Genomic DNA, 25,997 nt, shown 5'->3' on the forward strand with positions numbered 1-25,997 from the left:
TCATGTTCCTCTTAATTTTCTCCCTGAGGCACACATTCTCTCTTGATAATCTTCCTGCTCCTCACATTTTTGAATAAACTTGGGAAGAGAATGCTGAGAAGTAGAGTGATTTCATTCCCTCCTTCCCTTTTTATTGTTGAGCAAGTGCAAAGTTTTTACTTTTTGTCCGTGCCGTACTTTTAATTTATTATTACATCTTCCTTTTTGCCAAGTTCAAGGCTCCTTATGCAATAGCTTGTTTGACTTAGAGAGTGAAGATCTGGGTAGGGGAAGGTGCTTGTGAGAGAGTTTATGAGTCTGGAAAGGTAGGCAGGGACTAAGCTAGATGGTCAGAAGCCTTGTATCTCATTTTGAGGAATTTGTATTTTGTGTTGGTGGAGAGCCTCTAAAAAACCTGAAATGGGTGAGGAACAGAGGAGAGGGGTTGGAGGAGGGGAATGACAAGATAAGCTTTTCATTTTTGAGACGTGATTTTGATGACTGTGTCGAGGAAGGTGGATAGGAGAAAGTACAGTATAGGTGAGAGAGCAGTGCTTCTCCAACCAGCAGCAGCATCACATGGGGACTTTTTAGAAATACAGATTCTGACGCCCCATCCCAGAACCCTGGGGGTGGGTGCAGCAATCTGTGTTTGATTCTGATGCATGCCAAAGCTTGAGACTAGAGACAGAAAAGTCAGTGAGGCTGTATTACAGTTTGTAAATGCTTTTTCATGTTACTTACATAGTTGGTTTTGTTGAGATGTTCATGTTTGTGTCTTACATTCATTCACAAGAAAAGTAGATGAACTCTCTAGGATTTGGGGACTTATTTATTTGAAAGCCTAATATGAAAAGATTTGAAAAGCTGGGATATTATGGTAATATATTGGAAAAGTGGAAACTGTTCAGGACGCAGTAAACTGTAGTCAACTGAAACTATTGGAGTAGAATACAACAAGTAAGTGGTGCTTAATCTTGGATGCTCTAGATGTTGCCTGTACATGACATTGATTTGTAATGTGGTTTTTGTATCTGCAGTAGGGAAAAGTGATAGGAGATATTGTAAAAAAAAAAAAAAAAAAAAAGGGGGTGGGGGACATGAACTCATTGTGGAACCCAAAGGAAAGGATGGTGGGTTTGCCCAAGATTTCCCAAGATGGTCTTGTGCAGTCAGTTCCACATAACTGTTTTCATTCTTTATATAATAGCAGTTGATTTGCATCTAACCCAGATGCAAATTTTTCATTGAGGGTGTGAGGGCTGTGGGTATAAATTTCAACCTTGTTGGAATGGACTGAGTAAATCTGATAATCTTCTTTATTCTCTTCTGTTAGCTTTGCTGGGTGAACAAAAGTACAGATAGAGCAAGTGCTTTGTGAATATCAAAACTGTGCCTTAAAGGCTGAGTAATCTTTTTTTCTCCTTTGAATTTTATTCCAGGACCCATCAGTTACACAAGTGACAAGAAATGTTCCACCAGGACTTGATGAATATAATCCATTCTCGGATTCTAGAACAGTAAGACTATCTTAATTGGACTACTTTTAAATGTTGAAATTAAATAGGAATTATATTTCAGTTATGATTTCTTTTTTAGTTGATTGGTTAAACTTATATAAAATAAGCTGTTCGTGTTTTACTTATAATTTAGAAAGTTAAATTTTTTTTAAACAGAAAGGAGTATCAGTAATAATTGAAAATTACCATGATGGTCCTAGTGAAGTACTACAAATTTTCTTTTATGTTCTATATTGCTACTAATCCCTCCTAAGAATCTTACTACAGTTCTTAGGAGAGGGAAGTGCTTTTTGGTATAAGTGTTGTCTTCATGGTAATGTAGGGGTGATGTTTTCCTATAAAACAGAACATTCTACTCTGTGGTAGACAGACTAAAACCTCTGGAACTTTACTTGGCTTAGGAACATACTCTTTTCCTCAAAATTTAGTCTTGATTTATGTAGGGGTATGAAAAAAATCCTTAAGAAACAGGGGTTCTCTACCCTGGATGCATATTAGAAGCACCTGGAGAATTTTATTACACTTTTCATTAGGGCCCTACTCTCTCACAGGGCACTTGTGCTTTTTGTTGTAGCTGTTTTGGTGATTGTATTCTGAACCAGTTCTGAGAACTATTGAGGTAGGTTCTGTTGAGAGTTCGTCCCCAAAATTTCTCTGACAAATAATTTTGTTACTATATTTTGAGTCTTTAGTGTAATTCTTACACTCAAGAGGTCTCATAGTTTAAACACCATTGGCTTTTGAAATACAAGTCATCCTGGTGAAGGTATTGAAGTTCTTCAATTGTATGCTTGGATTTACAGATCAGTGTAATGATCATTACGTAATCATCTCTTCCTGATGTGTGTTTTCCATAGTCTGGAAAATAATTCTCAAAGATATTGTAGTTTTAGCTTAGAAATTTATTCAAAATATTTTATATTAACATTTTAGTTTTAGGAAGAGCTTTGTACAAAGTAAAAGCATTAAAATAAGAATGAACTTTTACATTTCACTTTATTTCAAAGCCCTTATTTAACAGACTTTGCTTATGTATAGCAACTACACCCCAGCCTGGGTTTACTAAAGTGTTCATTGAGCAAGCAAATTTCAGATTGAACCATTGGGGATGGCCAATAAGCTGACCAGTATTGACATGTAAAAATGGCAATTTCATAAGATTCAGCTGTATAGTAAATTTGTGCTATGAATGTATGTATGAGAGTGCATTTGGTTGTAGTTGAAAGGGAGAAAAAGAAGAGCTGTATATTTTATTCCACAAGATGTAGTTCTTTTAATATGATTTCGGGGGGTGGAGATGGGACCAAGACTCGTTAATATTTGTTGGTAAAGAATGAAAAGAAGTTTGCATATAATTTTTTGTAAGATTTTACTAGCAAGAAGTATGGTGGACTTATTAAAAGTAGCAGCTGTAGATTGTTCTTAGCAGTAGTATTAGTACTCTTTACCAAGTTGTCTACTTTGTGTCATGTGCTTTATCTATCATTACTGAATTCTTATAACATTCAAAATGGATATTTTTTATTTCTGTTTTACTGATAAAGAATCTGAGACACTGGTCATCCAGATAGTAAGTGGCAGAATTGGTTTAACTAACTCATCTGTTTTCTCTAAAGCTTTTGCCTTTTACATTTTGCTAGTTCTGTCTTTAGAGAAAGGTGCTTAAGAATAGAAGGTACAGTCCTGGTCTACGAAAAATTTCTCACCTAATTGGAATTTAAAACAATTACACAAAGAAGATAGAGCCAGGAAAAAGAAAACATAAAAGTGTAAATTATAGTTTGAAACAGAGTTTTTGCAATCAAGGAAAGGTTTTCTGAAAGAGAATAGTCTTATGTAGGTAGCTAGGCAACAGGGACAAGCCAATTTAAAATGAAACACTTAGATTTGATAGAGTATCAGAACCAGGGAAATGTAACTTACTGTAACATATGCATTTTCCAGTGAACTTTTTTACATGATTGAAATTGTAGTTGAAATAATAAAAAAAAATTCCTTTGTTTTCTCTATGTATGGTATCAGAAACTTGTCTTTTTTTAAATGGTTGTGACTATTTTCCAAAACAGATCAGATGTATTTGGATAATTGATTTAAGTGATATGTTAGAACTCAATCCAAATACTGTTTTAGTTGATTGATGGTATTCATATTTATTTTAGAAAAATACTAGTGAAAATCAGGTTTCTGAATTGGTGCATAAGGGTGTGGTGAAATACTTAAGGTCAAGTGAGAAAATCCATCAGCAGAATGAGTGTATAAACTATAAGATTTAGGGGGCTACAGTGCATGAGCGCCACTCCACTGCCAAGCGACCGTGGGAAAATTCCAAAAAAGTCAAACAAAACAAAAAACCAGTACGGGGCAAAGCCAAATTTGCAAGCCACAGAACCCGGGCGGAAGCGTCCTTTCTGCCACTGCCCAAACTGCTGAAGCAGCTCTGGCACAGACCACCCGGTTTATTCCCCACTTTTGGTGGTGAACATCCTCTAGTATCTTCTTAAAAGGGTGTGTGGAAGAGGACTAGGAAAGATGGCGGAAGAGTAGGGGACCCTATTTCAACTGGTCCCCGGAATTGAGCTGGATATCTACCAGACCACTCTGAGCACCCATGAAACCAGCCTGAGATGTAAGAAGATCTGGATCTCTACAAACAGAATATCGCAGGCGGTTGGTTTCAAGGTTCGAAGCGGGGAGCCATGATTCCGCGGGCAGATATTGGAGGATAAACGGCAACCGGAGGGTGCCTGGCCATGGGGATCCTACACCACCGGTGAGTGACAGCCTCACGCGCTGGGGACGGGGCACAGACTTGCAGACCGGTAGCTGCGGGTAAAGGACTTTAGGGCAGCCCCTGGGACAGAAACCTGGAGCGGCGGGGTCATGCTTGCGAACTGGGGGTGGCTGGCGGTTTTAGAAGCACAAAGGGCAGAGACATGCCCCGACCTGGAGGCAGGACTGGGAGTGCTGCGGAGGGGTGCACAACCCAGGACGCTGCAGTTTATAGCAGCACGGACAGAAACGGAGACGGTGTGGCCTGGAGAGCTCACTGAAGAACAGATCGTGGTCTCTCTGCTCTGAGGCAGAGGGTTGGAAACAGTCTCTTCTGCTCTGACTCGCGGAAGAGACGCGGAAAGCCACCAGGGAAAGCCGCCAGAGAACAAAAGCCCCAAAAACTGATTCCCGCTGCCACAGGGGGGCAGGGCAACTCCGCCCAAACAGGGTTGCCTGAGTAACAGCGCAGCAGGCCCTTCCCCAGAAGACAGGCTGGGAAAACAAGAGGCCAGCTACCCTAAGGTCCCAAGAAAACAGGTGCATCTTGCTTGGGTTCTGGTCAATAATTTGGACTCTATACATTCCCTCAAACACCCATCAACAGAATGACTAGGAGGAGGAGCCCCCAAAATAGAAAAGACTCAGAGATTATGACTTATGCTGCAGATTTACAAATGGATGCAGATATAACCAAGATGTCGGAGATGGAATTCAGGCTAGCAATTGTGAAGACAATGGCTAGAATGGAGAAATGGCAACACAGAGTCTTTAAGGGCAGAAATGAAAGCTGAATTGGCAGAACTTAAAAATGCTATCAGTGAGATCCAATCCAATCTAGATAACCTAACAGCTAGGGTAACTGAGACAGAAGAGTGAATAAGTGACCTGGAAGACAATATAATAGATAAAAAGGGAAAAGAGGAGGCCAGGGAAAAACAACTCAGAATCCATGAAAATAGAATCAGAGAAATAAGTGACACCATGAAGCATTCCAGTGTCAGAATAATTGGAATCCCTGAGGAAGTGGAGAGAGAGAGAGGACTAGAGGATGTATTTGAGCAAATCGTAGCTGAGAACTTCCCTAATCTGGGGAATGAAACAAACATTCACGTCCTAGAGGCAGAGAGGACCCCTCCCAAGATCAAGGAAAGCAGGCCAACACCCCGGCATGTAATAGTAAAACTTGCAAATCTTAGAACCAAGGAAACCATCTTAAGGGCAGTTAGGGGGAAAGGATTCCTTACGTACAGAGGGAGGAACATCAGAATAACGTCAGACCTATCCACAGAGACCTGGCAAGCCAGAAAGGCCTGGCAAGACATATTCAGGGTACTAAATGAGGAGAACATGCAGCCAAGAATACTTTATCCGGCAAGGCTTTCATTTAGAATGGATGGAGAGATGCAGAGCTTCCACGACCGGCAGAAACTGAAAGAATATGTGACCACTAAGCTGGCCCTGCAAGAAATATTAAGGGGGGTTCTATAAAAGGAGAAAGACCCCAAGAGTGATCTATAACAGAAATTTACAGGGACAATCTATAAAAACAACGTCTTCACAGGCAACATGATGACAATTAATTCATATCTTTCAATAATCACTCTCAACGTGATTATTTATGCTCCCATAAAACGGCACAGGGTTGCAGATTGGATAAAAAGACAGGACCCATCCATATGCTGCCTACAAGAGACTCATTTTGAACCTAAAGATACATCCAGACTGAAAGTGAAGGGATGGAGATCCATCTTCCATGCCAGCGGACCTCAAAAGAAAGCTGGGGTAGCAATTCTTATATCAGACAAATTAGATTTTAAACTAAAGTCTGTAATTAGAGACACAGAAGGACACTATATCATTCTTAAAGGGTCTGTCCAACAAGAGGATCTAACAATTGTAAATATCTATGCCCCCAACATGGGAGCAGCCATCTACATAAGCCAACTATTAACCAAAATAAAGAGTCATATTGATAACAATACGTTAATTGTAGGAGACCTCAATACTCCACTCTCAGCAAAGGACGGATCATCTAAGCAGAAAATCAACAAGGAAACAAGAGCTTTGAATGATACACTGGACCAGATGGACCTCATAGATAATTTACAGAACATTCCACCCTAAAACAACAAAATACTCATTCTTCTCGAGCACACATGGAACTTTCTCCAGAATAGACCACATACTGGGTCACAAATCAGGTCTCAACCGATACCAAAAGATTGAGATTATTCCCTGCATATTCTCAGACCACAGTGCTCTAAAACTGGAACTCAATCACAAGAAAAAATTTGGCAGAAATTCAAACACTTGGAAGCTAAAGACCACTCTGCTCAAGAATGTTTGGGTCAACCAGGAAATCAAAGAAGAACTTAAACAATCCATGGAAATCAATGAGAACGAAAACACATCGGTTCAAAACCTATGGGATACTGCAAAGGCAGTCCTAAGGGGGAAATACATAGCCATCCAAGCCTCACTCAAAAAAATAGAAAAATCCCGGGTGCCTGGGTGGCTCAGTTGGTTAAGCGACTGCCTTCGGCTCAGGTCATGATCCTGGAGTCCTGGGATTGAGTCCCACATCGGGCTCCCTGCTCAGCAGGGGGTCTGCTTCTCCCTCTGCCCTCATCCCTCTCGTGCTCTCTGTCTCTCATTCTCTCTCTCTCAAATAAAGAAATAAAATCTTTAAAAAAAAAAAAATTCCAAATTCACCAACTAACTCTACACCTTAAAGAACTAGAGAAAAAGCAACAAACGATGCCTAAGCCACGCATTAGAAGAGAAATAATTAAGATTAAAGCAGAGTTCAATGAATTAGAAACCAGAAACACAGTAGATCAGATCAACAAAACTAGAAGTTGGTTCTTTGAAAGAATAAGATCGATAAACCACTGGCCAGACTTATCCAAAAGAAAAGAGAAAGGACCCAAATTAATAAAACTATGAATGAAAGGGGAGCGTTCACGACTAACACCAAGGAAATAGAAACAATTATTAGAAATTATTATCAACAACTATATGCCAATAAACTGCGCAATCTGGATGAAATGGAGGCCTTTCTGGAAACCTCTAAGCTGCCAAGACTGAAACAGGAAGAAATTGACAACCTGAATAGGCCAATAACCAGTAGCGAGATTGAAGCAGTGATCAAAAACCTCCCAAAAAACAAGAGTCCAGGGCCTGATGGATTCCCTGGGGAATTCTACCGAACATCCAAAGAAGAGATAATACCTATTCTACTGAAGCTGTTTCAAAAAATAGAAACAGAAGGAAAACTTCCAAACTCATTCTATGAGGCCAGCATTACCTTAATCCCCAAACCAGGCAAAGACCCCATCAAAAAGGAGAATTTCAGACCGATATCCCTGATGAATATGGATTCCAAAACCCTCAACAAAATCCTAGCTAATAGGATCCAACAATACATTAAAAGGATCATCCACCACGACCAAGTGGGATTTATCCCCGGGACGCAAGGGTAGTTCAACATTCGCAAATCAGTCAGTGTGATAGAACACATTACTAAGAGGAGGGAGAAGAACCATGTGGTCCTCTCAATTGATGCAGAAAAAGCATTTTACAAAATACAACATCCTTTCCTGATTAAAACTCTCCAGAGTATAGGGATACAGGGAACATTCCTCAAGTTCATAAAATCTATCTATGAAAAACCCACAGCGAATATCATCCTCAATGGGGAAAAGCTGAGAGCCTTTCCCTTAAGATCAGGAACATGTCAAGGATGCCCACTTTCGTGACTGTTGTTCAGCATAGTACTAGAAGTTCTAGCAACAGCAATCAGACAACAGAAAGAAATAAAAGGTATTCAGATTGGCAAAGAAGAAGTCAAACTCTCTCTTTTCGCAGATGATGTGATACTTTATGTGGAAAACCCAAAAGACTCCACCCCCAAATTACTAGAACTCATCCAGCAATTCAGTAATGTGGCAGGATACAAAATCAATGCACGGAAATCAGTTGCTTTCTTATACACTAACAACGCAACTGTAGAAAGAGAAATGATTCCATTTACAATAGCACCAAAACCCATAAGATACCTCGGAATAAACCTAACCAAAGAGGTAAAGGATCTATACTCTAGGAACTACAGAACACTCATGAAAGAAATTGAAGAAGACCCAGAAAGATGGAAAAACATTCCATGCTCATGGATCGGAAGAATAAACATTGTTAAAATGTCTATGCTATCCAGAGCAATCTATACCTTCATTGCCATCCTGATCAAAATTCCAATGACATTTTTCAAAGTGCTGGAACAAACAATCCTAAAATTTGTATGGAATTAGAAAAGACCCCGAATCGCGAAGGAAATGTTGAAAAAGAAAAACAAAGCTGGGGGCATCACGTTGCCTGATTTCAAGCTATATTACAAAGCTGTGATCACCAAGACAGCATGGTACTGGCACAAAAACAGACATAGAGACCAATGGAACAGAATAGAGAACCCAGATACGGACCCTCAACTCTGTGGTCAAATAATCTTTGACAAAGCAGGAAAAAACATGCAATGGAAAAAAGACAGTCTCTTCAATAAATGGTGCTGGGAAAATTGGACAGCCACATGCAGAAGAATGAAACTCGACCATTCTCTAACACCATTCACAAAGATAAACTCAAAGTGGATGAAAGACCTCAACATGAGACAGGAATCCATCGAAATCCTAGAGGAGAACATAGGCAGTAACCTCTTTGACATTGCCCACAGCAACTTCTTTCAAGATACATCTCCAAAAGCTAGTGAAACAAAAGCAAAAATGAACTTTTGGGACTTCATCAAGATAAAAAGTTTCTGCACAGCAAAGGAAACAGTCAACAAAACAAAGAGGCAACCCACAGAATGGGAGAAGATGTTTGCAAATGACACTACAGATAAAGGGCTTGTATCCAAGATCTATAAAGAACTTCTCAAACTCAACACCCAAAAAACAAATAAGTCAAAAAGTGGGCAGAAGAGATGAACAGACACTTCTCTGAAGAAGACATACAAATGGCTAACAGACACATGAAAAAATGTTCTTCATCATTAGCCATCAGGGAAATTCAAATCAAAACCACATTGAGATACCACCTTACATCAGTTAGAATGGCAAAAATGGACAGGGAAAGAAACAACAACTGTTGGAGAGGTTGTGGAGAAAGTGGAACCCTCTTACACTGTTGGTGGGAATGCAAGTTGGTATAGCCACTTCGGAAAACAGTGTGGAGGTTCCTCGAAAATTTAAAAATAGAGCTACCTTATGACCCACCAATTGCACTACTAGGTATTTACCCCAAAGACACAGATGTAGTGAAAAGAAGGGCCATATGCACCCCAATGTTCATAGCAGCAATGTCCACAATAGCCAAACTGTGGAAAGAGCTGAGATGCCCTTCAACAGATGAATGGATAAAGAAGATGTGGTCCATATATACAATGGAATATTACTCAGCCATCAGAAAGGATGAATACCCAACTTTTACATCAACATGGATGGGACTGGAGGAGATTATGCTAAGTGAAATAAGTCAAGCAGAGAAAGTCAGTTATCATATGGTTTCACTTATTTGTGGAACATAAGGAATAGCATGGAGGACACTAGGAGAAGGAAGGGAAAAATGAGAGGGGGGGAATTGGAGGGAGAGATGAACCATGAGAGACTATGGACTCTGAGAAACAAACAGGGTTTTAGAGGGGAGGGGGGACTGGTTAGCCCGGTGATGGGTATTAAGGAGGGTACATACTGCATGGAGCATTGGGTGTTATACGAAAACAAGGGATCGTGGATCACCACATCAAAAACTAATGATGTATGGTGACTAACATAACATTAAAAAAAACCCAAAAAACTATAAGATTTAGAAAAAGTTCCTGTTTTTTGTTTCTTAATTTCCTTTTATATTTAGTTTTATGTTTAAATGGAAACTAAGGTATTTAATGAAGGCAACAATGAAACTTTTTTTTTTAAAGATTTCTCATTTATTTATTTGAGAGAGAGAGAGAGCAGACTGACCGAGAACATGAGTTGTGGGGGAGGGGGAGAGGCAGAAGGAGAGGGAGAAGCAGGCTCCCTGCTCAGTGGGATCATGTCCTGAGCTGAAGACAGACACTTAACCGATTTAGCCACCCCAGGCATCCCTTTAATATTTTAATAATTTACATACTCACTTTACAAATCACAGAGAAAGGAATTGTCCTGACACATTACAATATAGACTAGGCCGGTGTGTTGGCAGTATAATGGAGAGCTGTTGAGCACTGGTTATGTGGCTAGTCTGAAATGAAATGTGCTTTAAAAACGGAGGGTGGTCTTGAGTTACAAAATAATTTTTTGTGTGAACTCAGAATGCATTTTCCTACTGAAAATTATGTTGAACATGGTGGGTAGGTTCCCTGGCCTACCTTCTAAAATTTAATGAATAAAAGACTAGAAAAATTGACATCCTTGAGAACTGGTATGCACTTATGGGAGAATGCTTTCCTTTAAAACAAGGTAATAGTTTAAAATGTCTACTGCAGAGTGATTGGCACTAGTTTCAGCCACTGGTAATGGCATTTATGGCTTCAAACAGAATTTCTTCTGGTAGGTCTTGAAGTATAGGAATTAGGGACACGTGTGTGTTGGAGGGGGAAGTGTGGTGCTGCTTATATAAATTCTGAGTGAATTTCAGGGCCTAGTATACTGTCACATTTTTATTTTTTTTCAGGGATAGGTTGCCTGCTTTTCTTTCTGTTACGCTAGTTGTGGCCATAAATAATTTTGGTCACATAAAGCAGCAGCAGGAACTGTATCTTCTGGCAGAAGGGAGAACCTCGAGAAGAAAATTCTAAGTATTGGCATGCCTGCATTTTTTATTTTTTAAAGGATTTTTTTTTTTTTTTTTTTTTTTTTTTTTTTAAGTAAGCTCTATGACTAACGTGGGGCTTGAACTCACCACTTGACCATCAGGAGTCGCATGCTCTACTGACTAAGCCAGCCAGGCACCCCGCATGCCCATATTTCTGATCATAAGGAAAAATAAGTGATTGGTTTATATAAGAACTGCCTCTAAGATAATTCTGGACATTAGGTAGACTGAGAGTCGTAAGACCTGGATTCTAAACTAGACCCTGCCACTGGTAAGTTGGTGACTTTAGGCAAACCACCTAGTATCTTTGGACATCTTTTTAAATTTTATTTATTATTTTTATTTTAACGGGTAATGATGGAAGTAGGAAGATGTTAAGTAGTTTTTAATACCAGTTTCTCTTGAAAATGAATGAAACTTTTAGCTCAGGGACTGACTGATTATATTTGTACCCAGTAGTTTACTTATCTTTAATATTGCAAAAGCATTTTCTACACTGTAATAATTGTATTTTCTCTTGCTGTGAGTTTCTTTTTGTATCTTTTCTCCTTTGCTTCTTGTTGTCTTGTCTTTGTTGGAGCTGATTATCTGTCTCTTATGGAACCAGTCTTCTTTGTTTCTCTTCTTATTTAATGATAACTATTGCCTTCTATCTAGCCAAGTGTCATTGGCTAGAAATATCTGAGTCTTCTTTGGCTCAAATAGCTTCTTTTCCTATCTCTAGTTATTTGCCACATCCTGTCACCTATATCTTCGGGAGATATTACCTGTCTGTCTTTTTCATTCCTACGAAACCACCCTAATTCAAGTACTCATGTGAAGTAAGACAATGGCCTACTTACCTTTCTCCAGTTTCTCTCCTCTCAGCTTAAATTCCACATTCAGTCATTATAGTCACTCCCTTGCCTTCTCTTCTCTCCCTTACTTTGACATAACTTCTAGGCTAAAACCCAAGTACTGGTTATATACAGTTCTGTCTACATCTACTTTCTGCCCCTACCCTAGCAGCTAAATATGGCTGGAGAAAGCATGTCAAAGGGTCTCACTTGCAGTCACTGACCAGCTCGGTAGAATACTAGAACACTGAATATTCTGGTTATATAATTGTCCACTTTCTTCTTCCTCTCTCATCTGTAAAATCTCTTCCCCTCTGGTTACTCTTAGATGATGACCTTGCTTATTTCACTGAGAAAATTGAAGCAGTCAGTAGAGAATTTCCACAGACTCCCATCACCGCATCCACCTACCTATCAGCATTTTACCCATGTTCTCTGCTTGCCTGTTATTTATAGATGAGCTACCTATTTGTGCTTCTGTCTAATGTCATCCCCTCTATTGCTGCAGTAGATTCCATGCATTCTCACCTTGGAACTTTGCCCCCTCCTACATCATTAGTTTTTTCCTTCTATTAGATCATTATATCTTCATAAAAATATGTTGTGTTTTCTCCCATCTTAGAAAAAAATCACAAAAGTTCATTCAACAGCTTTAGTGAGAAAATTCATATGTCCATTTAAAGCATATAATTCTGGTGTCGTTAGGATTGCCCAACTATTGTCAAACATTTTTGTTTCACCCCCAAAAGTCAGACCTTTCAGTAGTCACTTCACGTATCTCTTCCCTTTCCAGCAGTAGGCAACTACTAATTTACTTTCTGCCTCTCTAGATTTGTTTTTTCTAGACATTTCATATAAATAGAATTATGCAATATGTGGTCTTCTGTGACTAGATTCTTTCACTTAGCATAGTATTTTCAATATTCAACTGTGTTGTGGCATGTAGCATCAGGACTTTATTCCCCTTCCCTTTTTTGATTTTCATATCACCTTTTATTTAGCCATTCGTGAATTGATGGGCAGTTAGGTTGTTTCCAATTTTTGGCTCCCATGAGCCTTTGTGTACTACTTTTTCTGTAGTCCTATGTTTCCGTTCCTCTTGTATATATATACACGTAGCAGTGGAATTGTAGGGTCATATGTTTAACATTTTGAGGGGCTACCAGCCTGGTTTCCAAAGTGGGTGCACCATTTTACATTCATCAGTAGTGTGTAAGTGTTCCACTTTCTCCACATCCTTGCCAGCACTGGTTGTTGTGACTTTGTGCTTGTAGCCATCCTAGTGGATGTGAAGTAATCTCTCCTTGTGGTTTTGATTTGTGTTTCCCTGATGGCTAATAATATTAACCATTTTTTTCCTGTGTTTATTGGCCATTTGTGTATTTTCTTTGGAGAAATGTTTAGATCTTTTGCCCATATTTAAATGGAGTTGTCTTTTTATTTATTTTTTGTTTCTTTTTAATAGTGAATTGTGAGAGTTTGTTAAATATTCTGGATACAAGTCCCTTATCAAATATGTGATTTGCAAACATTTTCTCTCATTCTGTGGGATGTCTTTTCACTTTATTGACAGTGTTCTTTGCATAGAAGATTTAATTTTGATGTCACATTTGTTTATTTTTTCTTGGGTTGCTTGTTAATTGGTGTTCTAAGAAACCATTACCTAACTCAGGGTCTTAAACATTTACTCCTATGTTTTCTTCTAAGAGTTGTACAGTTTTAGTGCTTACATTTAGGTTTATGATTGGTTTTGAGTTAATTTTTGTAAATGGTATGAGGTAGTTGTCCAACCCCATTCTTTTGCATTGGATATCCACTGTTCCAGCACCATTCGTTGAAAAGACTAGTTTTTTCCATTGGATTATCGTGGCACTCAGTTGAAAACCAAATGATTAATTTAGGGGTTTATATTTGGATGCTCTATTCTGTTGATACCTGTGTCTATCCTTACTACAATAGCACACTGTCTTGATTACTGTAATTCTATAATAAAATTTAATCTTATTTCCCTGTCCAGTTCATCTATGGCATCCTCTTCCCTGCAAAACTTTCTCTGCTCTCCATTGCTGCAGAAATCCTCTGAAGGGTAGTCTACTTATTTTAGTTTCTTAGTCCTTTCTCCTGAAAGATACTTTAGTAAGTGTTTTTCTTCTAACACTCTACCAAAATGTGCTTGTCAGGGTAGCCAATGACTTCCACGTTGCTAAATTCAGTGGTAAATTTTCATTCTTAACCTTAATCAGCAGCACTGAGAGTTGATCACAGTCTCATTCTTTTTTTTTTTTCCCAAGATTTTTATTTTATTTATTTGACAGAGAGAGAGGGAGAGCACAAGTAGGCAGAGCGGCAGACAGAAGGAGAGGGAGATGCAGGTTTTCTGCTGAGCGGGGAGCCTGATGCGGAACTCGATCCCAGAACCATGGAATCATGACCTGAGCTGAAGGCAGACGCTTAACTGACTGAGGCACCCAGGTGCCCCTCACTATCTCATTTTTAGAATATTTTCTTCATTTGGCTTTCGGAGCAGTTCAGTTTTTCCTTCTCAGTCTCCTTTGTTGGTTTGTCTTCTCCCCTTGCATCTTCACCTGCAGTATTGGAGGGCACCTGGAATTAGGCTTCGCTTCTCTTCTTCATCTGTGTTTGCTCAGATGATGACTTCATCCAGTTTTATAGCTTTAACTTGTATCTATAGCTTTAAATACATGTGGATGACTCCCAAATTTACATCTCCAGGACAGACGTCTCTTCTGGATACCAAGTTCATATTTTCAACTGCCTACTAGATATGTCTACCTGGATGTCTTAAAAATTGCAAATCCAGTGTCATGAAAACTGAACTGAGTCCCTTGATTGTAAACCTGCTCATTTTCAGTCTTTTTCCTCCCTATCCTACTAGTTGCTTAGGCCAAAACCTTGGTGGGATTTCACTGTTTGCATTTCCTTGTATTTCATGTCTTTCTCTCAGGGAATCCTGTTGGCTCTCCCTTAAAAATACATCCAGATCTGATCCTTTTTTTCCATAACCACTGCTTGGCTTGTGCTGCGATCATCCCTGTGGTTTCCTAACTATTCTCTAACCTTCCATGTTTGCCCTGTTTCAGTCCCTTTTCAACTCCATAATCATGTGATCCCTTAAAGTTGACCATTTCAGTCTTCTGTTAAGAACTCTTCACTAGCTTTTAATTTTCTTTAGAGTGAAACCAAGAGTCCTTAAAAGAATCTGGTTCCTAACAATGCTCTGTTTTTTATCTCCCCATACTCTTTTCCTCATGTATTCCTATATCTAGCACACTGGTCTTGGTCATATATGTCAGGCATTCTCCTCACTTTCCACTGGCTGTTCATTCCCTCTACCTACGATGGCCTTCCCCCAGATATCTGCAAGGTTGACTTCTTCACTTCCATAAAGTGTTTACTCAAATATTGACTTCCCTGACCACCTTTGTAAAATTAAATCCACTCAGCCTTTATTCGTGATGCCTTTACCCTGTTCTTTGTTGTTGTTGTTATTGTTGTTCCATAAAATTTACTGCTTTCTGAGATACTCTAAAATGTGTTTATTATGTATATTGTTTATCTTCCATTGTAAACTCCATGAGAGTAAGGATGTTTACCTGTTCATTAATGTATCTCAAGTGTCTATAACTGTTGTATGTTGTAGTTGATCAATAAATGTTTGATTAATGTATGTATGAGTATGTATGGTCACGCCTCTCTTCCTTCATTTACCTTTCTCTACTTGGAAACTCCCATCCATGTATATTCCTTCTTTCCTCCTGTTGTCCACCTCTTCCCCCAAGTATTCTAATCTTTAAAGCCTTGTTTTAAAATGGTTATCTATTCTGATAAAATTATTTCTATTTGTCCTGATTCTGACTTAATGTGTGTAATTTTCACCACCCTTAATAACAAGAGAATCTATGTTAAGCATAGCTACAGTCAGTTGTCTGCTCAGAAACTGAAAAAGTCAATGAAAGATGCAAAAGTTTTAGGTTTCTTTTGGCAGTCTCTTAAACTTTGTTGCCTTAGAGAGGCATTCTCAATTTCAAGGTGTCTAAAACTCACTCTTGGGAGTTGGTTTAAAAATGCAAATCTTTTCTCTTCATTCCTCTGAGTTTTTGAATCTGTGTCCATAGGGGGACCAGAGTCTGCATTTTTTTTTTTCCCTAGAGTCTGCATTTTTAAAAAGATTTATCTATTTATTATTTGAGAGAGAGAGTGAGAACGAGTGAGCTGGGGGGACTGGGGGGAGAGGGAGAGAGAAAATCTCAAGCGGACTTCCTTTTGAGCCCAGAGCCCAGATGTGGAGTTCCATCTCCAGACCCTGAGATCATGACCTGAGCCAAAATCGAGTCGGATGCTTAACCAGCTGAGCCACCCAGGTGCCCCAGAGTCTGCATATTCAATAAGCATCAGGGGTGTCTGATGCAGGGTATCTATAAACACGTTAAGAACCCTTGCTTTAGACCCTGAGTAAACTTAAGAACTTTATTGGTTCACAGATGGAAGAGAAAGAACAGGAAAAAACAAAGAGAAATTTTCTTGAATAGGTGTTTCGAATATGGAAGAAAACCAGAAAGGAGAACATATATTTGTTTGTGCATCAGAAAGATAACTCATGGGGCGCCTGGGTGGCTCAGTTGTTGGGCATCTGCCTTCGGCTTGGGTCATGATCTCAGGGTCCTGGGATCGAGCCCCGCATCAGGCTCCCTGCTTGACAGGAAGCCTGCTTCACCTTCTCCCACTCCCCCTGCTTGTGTTCCCTCTCTCGCTGTCTCTCTCTCTCTGTCAAATAAATAAAGAAAAAATCTTAAACAAACAAAAAAAAGTGACAAATCCCTTTTAAAAAAAAAGATAACTCATGGACTAGTTCCTTGAAGGGATCTTAGATATTATTATTTATTAAATAATGAAACATCTTTAGAATTTTCAGTGCAGAGAGCCATTAGGTTATAGAAGAATCTCTATACTATTTATTGCCATGATTGTTAAAATGGTTTTAATTCTACTGAGTCAAAATATATTTTGAAATGAAAAATGTTGAACATTTTTTCATTTGTTGGCCATTTATATGTCTTCTTTGGAGAATCATCTGTTCATGTCCTCTGCCCATTTCTTGACTGGATTTTTTGTTTTTTTGGGTGTTGAGTTTGCTGAGTTCTTTATAGATTTTGGATACTAGCCCTTTATTGATAAGACATTTGCAAATAATTCCTCCCATTCTATAGCTTGCCTTTTAGTTTTGTTGACTATTTCCTTTGCTGTGCAAAAGCTTTTTATCCTGATGAAGTCCCAATGAAAATACCAATTTTTTTAAATCTGTGTTTTTACAATTTTAATCCCAGGATAGTTAGTATATAGTGTTATATATTAGTTTCAGGTGTACAGTATAATGATTCAACAATTCTATACATTGCTCAGTGCTCATCATGATAAGTGTACTCTTTAATCCCCATCACCTATTTCAAGTTTTTTTTATTGTTTTTGATGCTATTGTGAGTGGGATGCTTTTCTTTTTCTGTTCCTTTATCATGAATGTAAAGGAATGCAATTGATTTCTGTATGTTGATTTTTGTATCCTGTCACTTTATAGAAATCATTGATTCCAACAGTTTTTGATAGACTTTTTAGGATTTTATGTAAGATCATAACATCAACAAAAAATGATAATTTCATTTCTTCCTTTCCAAATTGGATGCCTTTTGCAGAAATGGAAATCTTGAGTGGATTGTTTCATTAGTTTTCTTTTTACTATATGTGCAAAGGTGAAAAGTTGAAATAGAATTAGGAGGCATCACCAGAATAAGTCTTTAAAAATTATGACTAGAGCTTTGCTTGTTTTGAGGTGTCTAATCAAGTAAATGGTGGCTGAAGAAAATACAGGGTCCCAGAACTGGACAGTGATCTACCTAACATCTACAGATTTGAAGAAATTATTAGGATAATAGCTATTAGGTTAATATAACTGCTCTCAGAGATTTGTGCCTCTCCAACCTTTCTCATCATTGCTATACTACAAGCAACTATGACCTCACATATATCAGATTACTAGCTCTAATCCAACCTTCATCTTAATTTTATGAATTGATTGTACCTAATGCTTCATTTGTTTTTTAAAGCAGTAAAGAATTTACAGTAAGTTTTCAACTTGGATAATTTCTTTTGTGCTTTTTCTGAAGTGTGCTGCCAAACTAACTTTGCCAGTCTTTTTTTTTTTTTTTTTTGGTCATTCTTTTGTTGTCTCTACATATTAAACCAAGAAAGTGAAACTGAAGGGCCATTCTTTTCTAGTCAGAGAACAGTTATTGATTAGCTTCAGTTTTGCTGCTTCTTAATAAGAGATATTGGAGTGAGAGGGATAAGCGATTGGAACAGAATTTATAACTCTTTTGATAAAAGAAGATCGGGGAGATTAAAAAAAAACAAGAAAAATCTTTTAATCTCACTATCCAGAAATAATCACTATTAATATTTTGATGTACTTTAATAAATTTTAAAATTAAAAACTGACATATTATAGTTTTATAACTTTTATCACTTATTATTGGTACAAACTTTTCCAGTTTCATTAAATATTTTTTCAGACCTTTTAAATAGGTACATAAAATGGTCTCCTATGGATAAGCCTCATAATGCTAATATTATAAAGGGATATTTTCTTATTTTGGACATTTGGGTTTTCTTATTTTGGACATTTGGGTTATTTCTAACTCTTTGCTGTTGTAAATAATGCAGTGGTGAACATCCTTGGCAAACACACGTTTGTACCTATCTTGGATTATTTCCTTATGATATTTTTTAAGAACTTTTTAAGAACTAGCTATTTGTGAGTCATAAATACTTCTGTGCTGATGTACATAATACTAAATTAAGCTCCAGGATTATTATATGAACTAGTGTATACTCCCATTATCAATGTGTGAGGATACCCATTTCAGATCTTTTCCAAAGTGTGATAATCTTATGGTAATAATGACCTAAAAATAATTAGATGAAGCTTACATTTTTTTGGATTACTAATGAGGGATTAACATTTTTAATATGTTTATTTACTTTTTGTAAGTATTTTGTAAGCTGCTTGTTGAGGGCTTTTTAAATTGCATTTTTCCTCAGTAACATGTTCATCTTTTTTTTTTTTATTGATTTGTATGTGATGAAGTGTATTAACCAGTTGACAGTTATATGTGCTGCTTATTAGATTTTGCCCTTTAATCTTAGTTATGAAATGCTTTATATCATCCAACTTCTAAGTATTTATTAGATATATTACCTTTTCATTATGATTTCTTTCCCCTCATCCCTTTTAAATATTTAGAATACTTTTGCTCCAACCCAAGATCAAAAAGTCATCTATATATCATCTATAACATATCATCTGTATTATAGAACTATGCTATGTTCTAGTGTTTTTATAGTTTAACAAAAAAAATAACCATTTGATATTTATTCCGGTGAGATACAGAAAACTGATTCCCCCCCCCGCCAAAACATTTAAATAATTGTCTTGGCACCATTTTGGTAATCTTTATTCCTGTTGTTTTGAAATGCTATCTTGGTTATGTGCTTTAATTTTTATATATGCTGTCATTGTATATATACTGGAATTCCAGATTTTGGTATTTCAAACTTCATGTTTTTCTATCTCATGGTTGTGAAATATGTCACTGTTTTTTCATTTGTTGATTACTAGTGAGTTTGAACCATTAATTAATATTTTTATTGACCATTCCTGTTTTCTTCTTTGTGCTGCCTGTTCAGATCTTGTGCTTATTTTTCTGTTAGTAGTTTATAGTTCTGTGAATTTGTAACAATTCCTTATGTATTCTGGGTAGCATTATATATGCATTATAGCCAATTTTCTCTAGTCTGTGATTTGACTTTTCACTTGATATTAAGTTTGAATATACACGTTTCCACCATTATTGAAAAGTAGAGCACACCTATGAAACTTTTTGTAAGCCAAAATAGCAAAAAGTGAAGGGTATTCCCTGCTTTCCAAAACTTCCATTTTACACCACTTTACTTTTACAAAAGACCTACATTAGTACCTGTTTTCTCTAACCTAAGGAAATCTGATTTTCTTTGATGTTATGAAAAAAGCTGTCGCTGTACTAATGTTAGGTCTTTTGAAGTGGTGTAAAGGGAACTTTCAGAAAATGGGGGATACCTGTAGTTGAACTTGTCTCTTTATTGTTTGTGTTTTTCTAATCTTAATTTAACAAGTACTTAATGAGCATTTACTGTGTTCCAGGCATTGTTTTAGGCACTGGAGATACATCACTGACAAAATACATAGAGATTCCTAGAGCTTACATTCAAGAAGCTCTTATGTACTCTTAAGTTCATAAAAATATTCACATATATTTTTTTTCCCTAAAAGTGTGTAAGTTTTGCTTTTTTACTCTTAGATCATCCACCTGGAATTTATTTTTGTGTGGTATGAAGTAGGAAATCTAGTTTCACTATTACATCTGGGTAGCCAGTTTTCCTAGCATCATTTATTGACTAATATGTTATTTCTCCACTGTCTTACAGTGAGTATCTCCTCTGTTGGATATCAAGTTTCTGCATTTGTGTGGGTCTATTTCTGTGTCCCTTCTGTTTATTGGTGTATTTCTGTATCTTTGCCATCTGTACCACCCTCTTAATTGCTATATCCTTATGATAAGCTTTGATATCATAGGTCTGCTCTATTCTTCCTCAGAATTGTTTGACCTATTCTTAGCCCTTGGCTTTTTCATACGAATTTTAGAATTAGCTGTATTCTCCAGTTATTTCTTCCGTTGTGCCTGGCTTCCTTTTCAGGACTGCTACTTGCTGTGACAGGGTATAATCCTGGTGCATTGGTGGGGTCTTCTGGCTTTGACAGTTCTGATTTTTGAACTTCCCTTTGCAGCTACTTGCTCGTGTGCTTTCTTTCTCTTTTCCTTTTTTTCTTTCTGTTTTCCTTTTCCTATGGCCATTTAAAAGAATACTTAAAAATATATATATTTTTTAATTTTTTTCAAAGATATTTATTTGAGAGCGAGAGAGAGAGAGCAACAAGCAGGGTGAGGGGCATAAGGAGAAGCAGGCTCTCCGCTGAGCGGGGAGCCTGATGCAGGACTCAATCCTGGGATTCCGGGATCATGATCTGAGCCAAAGGCAGACGCTTAACCGACTAAGCCACTCAGGCGCCCATAAAAATATATTTTTTAACTTAAAAAAAAGTAGTATGGGGGGTATATAATAGAGATGTGTATAAAGCAAAAGGTGCAAATCCCTCTGATACCAGTTTGCTGAGAGTTTCCAGATATTTTTCTGGGTGTGTACAAGTGTGTGTTTATAAAAGCAAAAAAATGGTCATATGCATTCTGTAGTTCACTTTATTTCATTAATTATTTAAAAGGCAGTCTTCTGTAACTCTTATTCCTTTTCATGGCTGCATGGTATGTTTATATAGTAATTTAACCAGTACCTCTTTGATGGACTTGTAGATATCTATTTGCTCTGACTCTCATGAATAAATAAACAAAACATTAAAAAAAATAATAATTTTAAAAAAAATCATGATAAGTGTACTCTTTAATCCCCCTCCCCTATTTCACCCATTCCTCCACCCACCTCCCCTCTGGTAACCATCAGTTTGTTCTCTATAGTAAAGAGTCTGATTCTTGGTTTGTCTCTCTATTTTTTCATCTGCTCATTTGTTTTTTAAATTCCACATACAAGTGAGATCATAATATATTTGTCTTTTTCTGACTTATTGCACTCAGCATTACACTCTCTTGCTCTATGTTGTTGCAAATGGCAAGATTTAATTCTTTTTTATGGCGGAATAGTATTACAGTGTGTGTGTATACACATCTTTATCCATTCATCTATCGATGGACAGTTGAGCTGCTTCCATAATTGGCTATTGTAAAGAATGCTGCTATAAACATAGAGGTACATGGTATCCCTTTGAATTAGTGTTTAGGTATGTTTTGGTAAATACCCAGTAGTGTGATTCATGGATTGTAGAGTAGTTCTATTTTTAATTTTTTGAGGAACCTCCATACAATTTTCCACAATGGCTGCACGAATTTGCATTCCCACCAACAGTGCAAGAGGGTTTTTTCTTTGCATCCTCCCCAAGACTTGTTTCTTATGCTTTTAATTTTAGCCATTCTGAGCTGTGTGAGGTGGTATCTCATTGTAGTTTTGATTTGCATTTCCCTGATGAATGATTTTGAACACCTTTTCATGTGTCTATTGTCCATCTGGATGTCTTCTTTGGAGAAATGTCTGTTAATGTCTTCTGTCCATTTCAATCAGATTACTTGTTTTTTTTGGTGTTGAGTTATATAAGTTCTTTATGTATTTTAGATACTGACTCTTGATTGGATGTGTCATTTGCAAATACCTTCTCCCATTGTGTAGGTTACCTTTTAATTTTGTTGTTTCCTTTGCTGTACAGAAGCTTTTTATTTTGATGCAGATGTTTTGTTTTTGCTCTTATTTCCCTTGTCTCAGGAAACATATCTACAAGAATATTGCTAACCGATACTAGAGTGATTACTACCTCTGCTCTTTCCTGGGATTTTTATTGTTTCAGGTCTCACATTTAGGTCTTTAATCCATTTTGAGTTTAGTTTTGTGTATGGTGAAAGAAAATGGTCCAGTTTCATTCTTTTGCATTTGGCTGTCCAGCTTTCCCAACACCATTTGTTGGAGACACTGTCTTTTTCCCATTGTATATTCATTCCCCCTTTGTGAGAGATTAATTGACCATATAATTTTTTATTCTATTGATCTCTAATGTATCTGTTTTTATGTCAGTACCATCCTGTTTTAACTACTACTTCTTTGTAATATAACTTGAAATCTGGGATTGTGGTAACTCCAGTTTTTTCTTTTTTAAGATTGCTTTGGCCATTTGAGGTCATTGTGGTTCCATACAAATTTTAGGATTGTTTGTTCTAGTTTTGTGAAAAATGCTATTGGTATTTTGATAGGGATTGCATTAAATGTGTGGATTGCTTTGGGTAGTATAGACATTTTAACAATAATTGTTCTCCTAATCCATGAGCATGGCATATCTTTCCATTTGTTTGTGTTGTCTTCACTTACTTTCATCAGTGTTTTATAGTTTTCGGAGTATAAGTCTTTCACCTTTTTAGTTAGGTTTATTCCTAGGTATCTTATTATTTTTGGTTTATTATAAATGGGATTGTTTTCTTAATATCTCTTTCTGCTGCTTCATTATTAGTGTATAGAAATGCAACAGAGGCACTGGGTAGCTCAGTTGCTTGAGCATCTGACTCTTGATTTCGGGTCGGGTCATGATCTCAGGGTTGTGAGATAGTCCCCTGGAGCTCTCTCTCTCTCTCCCTGTGCCCCTTCCTCCCCCCCTTACAAAAAAAAAAAAGTAATGCAACAGATTTCTGTACATTGATACTTGTATCCTGCAACTTTACTGAATTCATTTATCAGTTCTGGTAGTTTTTTGGCGGAGTCTTTAGGATTTTCTATATAGGGTATCATGTTATTTGCAAATAGTGAAAGTTTTACTTCTTCCTTACCATCTGGATACCTTTTATTTCCCTTTTTTCCCCTAAAGATTTTACTTATTTATTTATTTTGAGAGAGAGAGGGAGAGAGCATGTGCACACATGCACATGACTGAGGGGAGGAACAGAGGCAGAGGGGGAGAGAGAATCTCAAGCAGACTCTACACTGAGTGTAGAGCCAGATGTGGACCCATCTCACAACCCTCAGATCATGACCTGAGCTGAAATCAAGAGTCACATGCTCAACTGACTGAGCCACCCAGCTGCCCCAACCTTTTTTTTTTTTTTTTTTTTAAGATTTTTTTTATTTGAGGGGCGCCTGGGTGGCTCAGTCGTTAAGCGTCTGCCTTCGGCTCAGGTCATGATCCCAGGGTCCTGGGATCGAGCCCCGCATCGGGCTCCCTGCTCGGCGGGGAGCCTGCTTCTCTCTCTCCCACTCCCCCTGCTTCTGTTCCCTCTCTCGCTGTCTCTCTCTCTGTCAAATAAATAAATAAAATCTTTAAAAAAAAAAAAAAGATTTTTTTTTATTTGAGAGAGAGTGAGAGAGAGAGAGAGAGCAGCACGCCTGAGCAGGGTGAGGGGCAGAGGGAGAAGCAGACTCCGTGCTGAGCAGGGAGCCTGATGTGAGGCTCCATCCTGGGACTCCAGGATTATAATCTGAGCCTAAGGCAGACATTTAACAACTAAGCCACCCAGGCACCCCCTTTTTTTCCTTTTGTTGTAGGATTGCTGTGGCTAGGACTTCCCATACTATGTTGAATAAAAGTGGTGAGAGTGGACATCCGAGTCTTGTTCCTGACCTTTGAGGGAAAGCTCTCTGTTTATCCCTACTAAGTATGATGTTAGCTCTGGGTTTTTAGTATAAGGCCTTTATTATGTTGAGGTATGTTCTCTCTAGACCTACCTTGTTGAGGGTTTTTATCCATAAATGGGTATTGTACTTTGTGAAATGCTTTTTCTGCATCTGTTGAAATGATCATTTGGTTTTAATCCTTTTCTTATTGATGTGATGTATCATGTTGATTGATTTGCAAATATTGAACCACCCATGCATCCTGGCAGTAAATCCCACTTGATCTTGGTGTATGATTTTTTAAATACATTGTTGGATTTGGTTTGTTAATATTTTGTTAAGGACTTTTCCATCTATATTCATCAGAGATATTGGCCTGTAGTTCTCTTTTTTAATGGTATCTTTATTTGGTTTTGGTATTGGGGATATTGGCCTCATAGAATGAATTTGGAAGTCTTCCTTCCTCTTGCATTTTTGGGGAAAGTTTGAGAAGAATGGGTATTAACTCTTCCTTAAGTGTTTGTTAGAATTTGCTTGTGAGGTTGTCTGGTCCTGGACTTTTTTTTTTTTTTTTTGGTGCAAAATGGTGGTTTATTAAAAAGCATGGGTCCTGTCCCCGTGTTGGGGCAAGTAAGGAAAAGGGAGGTTTCAAAAGAACTTTCATATGCTAAAGAGAACTGACATACAAGATACCAGAGCCATTGTCAAGCTTGTTTCTCCCCCAGCAAGGTATTAACATTAAAACAGTTGGGAGATTCCTGGAAGAATGTCACACACCTCCCACCCACAGAGGGGAGTGGGGTGAGGTGGGGTGGGAGAGGTTGTGCATATTATGCTTTGTCTTCACCTAGCTCCTTCTGCTCCCTCATCATTTCCTCCCTGAGCAATTTTGATCCTTAAATCTAAGGTTGTTGGAGGCAGAAGTTCTCATTTTCTGTAACATCCTCCCGCTGAACAGGGACGTAGAGATGTCCCTAGCTAGGGGAGGCAGCTGAATCTAAGGCTGACAGGAAGTCAGGAAGTATCTCTGTGGGTGGTAAGAATCATCTATTGATGTGAAGTCATTGTAGGGACAGAGTCTCACACTAAGTGGAGAGATACTGGTGGGGAAATCTGGAGTGGGTGGTGTTAAGTCCAGGGGCTGCTCTTCTTGATGGGGTTTTGGAATATAGGTGAAATTTGGTGGGGTGAGGTCTGGAGCCAACAATCAAGAATTCTTGAGACATCTTTGGTGCAAAAGGATGGTTTATTCTGGACTTTGGTTTTTTAACTACTACTTTTTGATTCAATTTCATTGCTGGCTGTTCAGATTTTCTGTTTCTTCCTGCTTTAGTTTTAGCAGGTTATATATTTCCAGGAATTTATTTTTTTCTAAGCTGTCCAATTTTTTGGCATAGAAGTTTTCATAATATTGTTAAAATTGATTGTACTTCTGTGGTGTTGGTTGTTATTTCTCCTCTTTCATTAGTAATTTTGTTTATTTGGGTCCTCTCTCTCTTTTTTTTTTTCCCTGTAATGAGCCTTGAGGCATTTATCAGTTTTGTTGATATTGTCATAGAACTGGCTCCTAGATTCATGGATCTGTTCTGTTATTTATTTATTTTTTTTTTAGTTTCTATATCATTTATTTCTGGTCTGATTTTTATTTCCTTCCTTTTCCTGGGTTTGGGTTTGTTCTTTTTCTACCTCCTTTAGGTGTAAGGTTAGGTCATTTACTTGA

General features: G+C 37.7%; 1 protein-coding gene across 2 annotated transcripts in view; it reads left to right on the forward strand.

The window, feature by feature from the left end:
• SCAMP1 (secretory carrier membrane protein 1) overlaps positions 1-25,997 on the forward strand; it is a 123,984-nt gene that overhangs the window by 29,291 nt on the left and 68,696 nt on the right. Inside the window, exon 2 of one of the 2 annotated variants that reach the window (XM_045897012.3) lies at positions 1,422-1,499. The exons of the other annotated variant lie outside the window; for it this stretch is intronic. Within the exon in view, the coding sequence (XP_045752968.1) occupies positions 1,422-1,499 (78 nt within the window). The remainder of the gene's footprint in view (positions 1-1,421; positions 1,500-25,997) is intronic. 2 annotated transcript variants of the gene reach the window in all.

Source organism: Mirounga angustirostris, unplaced genomic scaffold (genome assembly GCF_029215605.1).
Source record: "Mirounga angustirostris isolate CCGP_5_RB_7025 unplaced genomic scaffold, mMirAng1.0.hap1 SCAF_7, whole genome shotgun sequence".
Lineage (NCBI taxonomy): Eukaryota > Metazoa > Chordata > Mammalia > Carnivora > Phocidae > Mirounga > Mirounga angustirostris.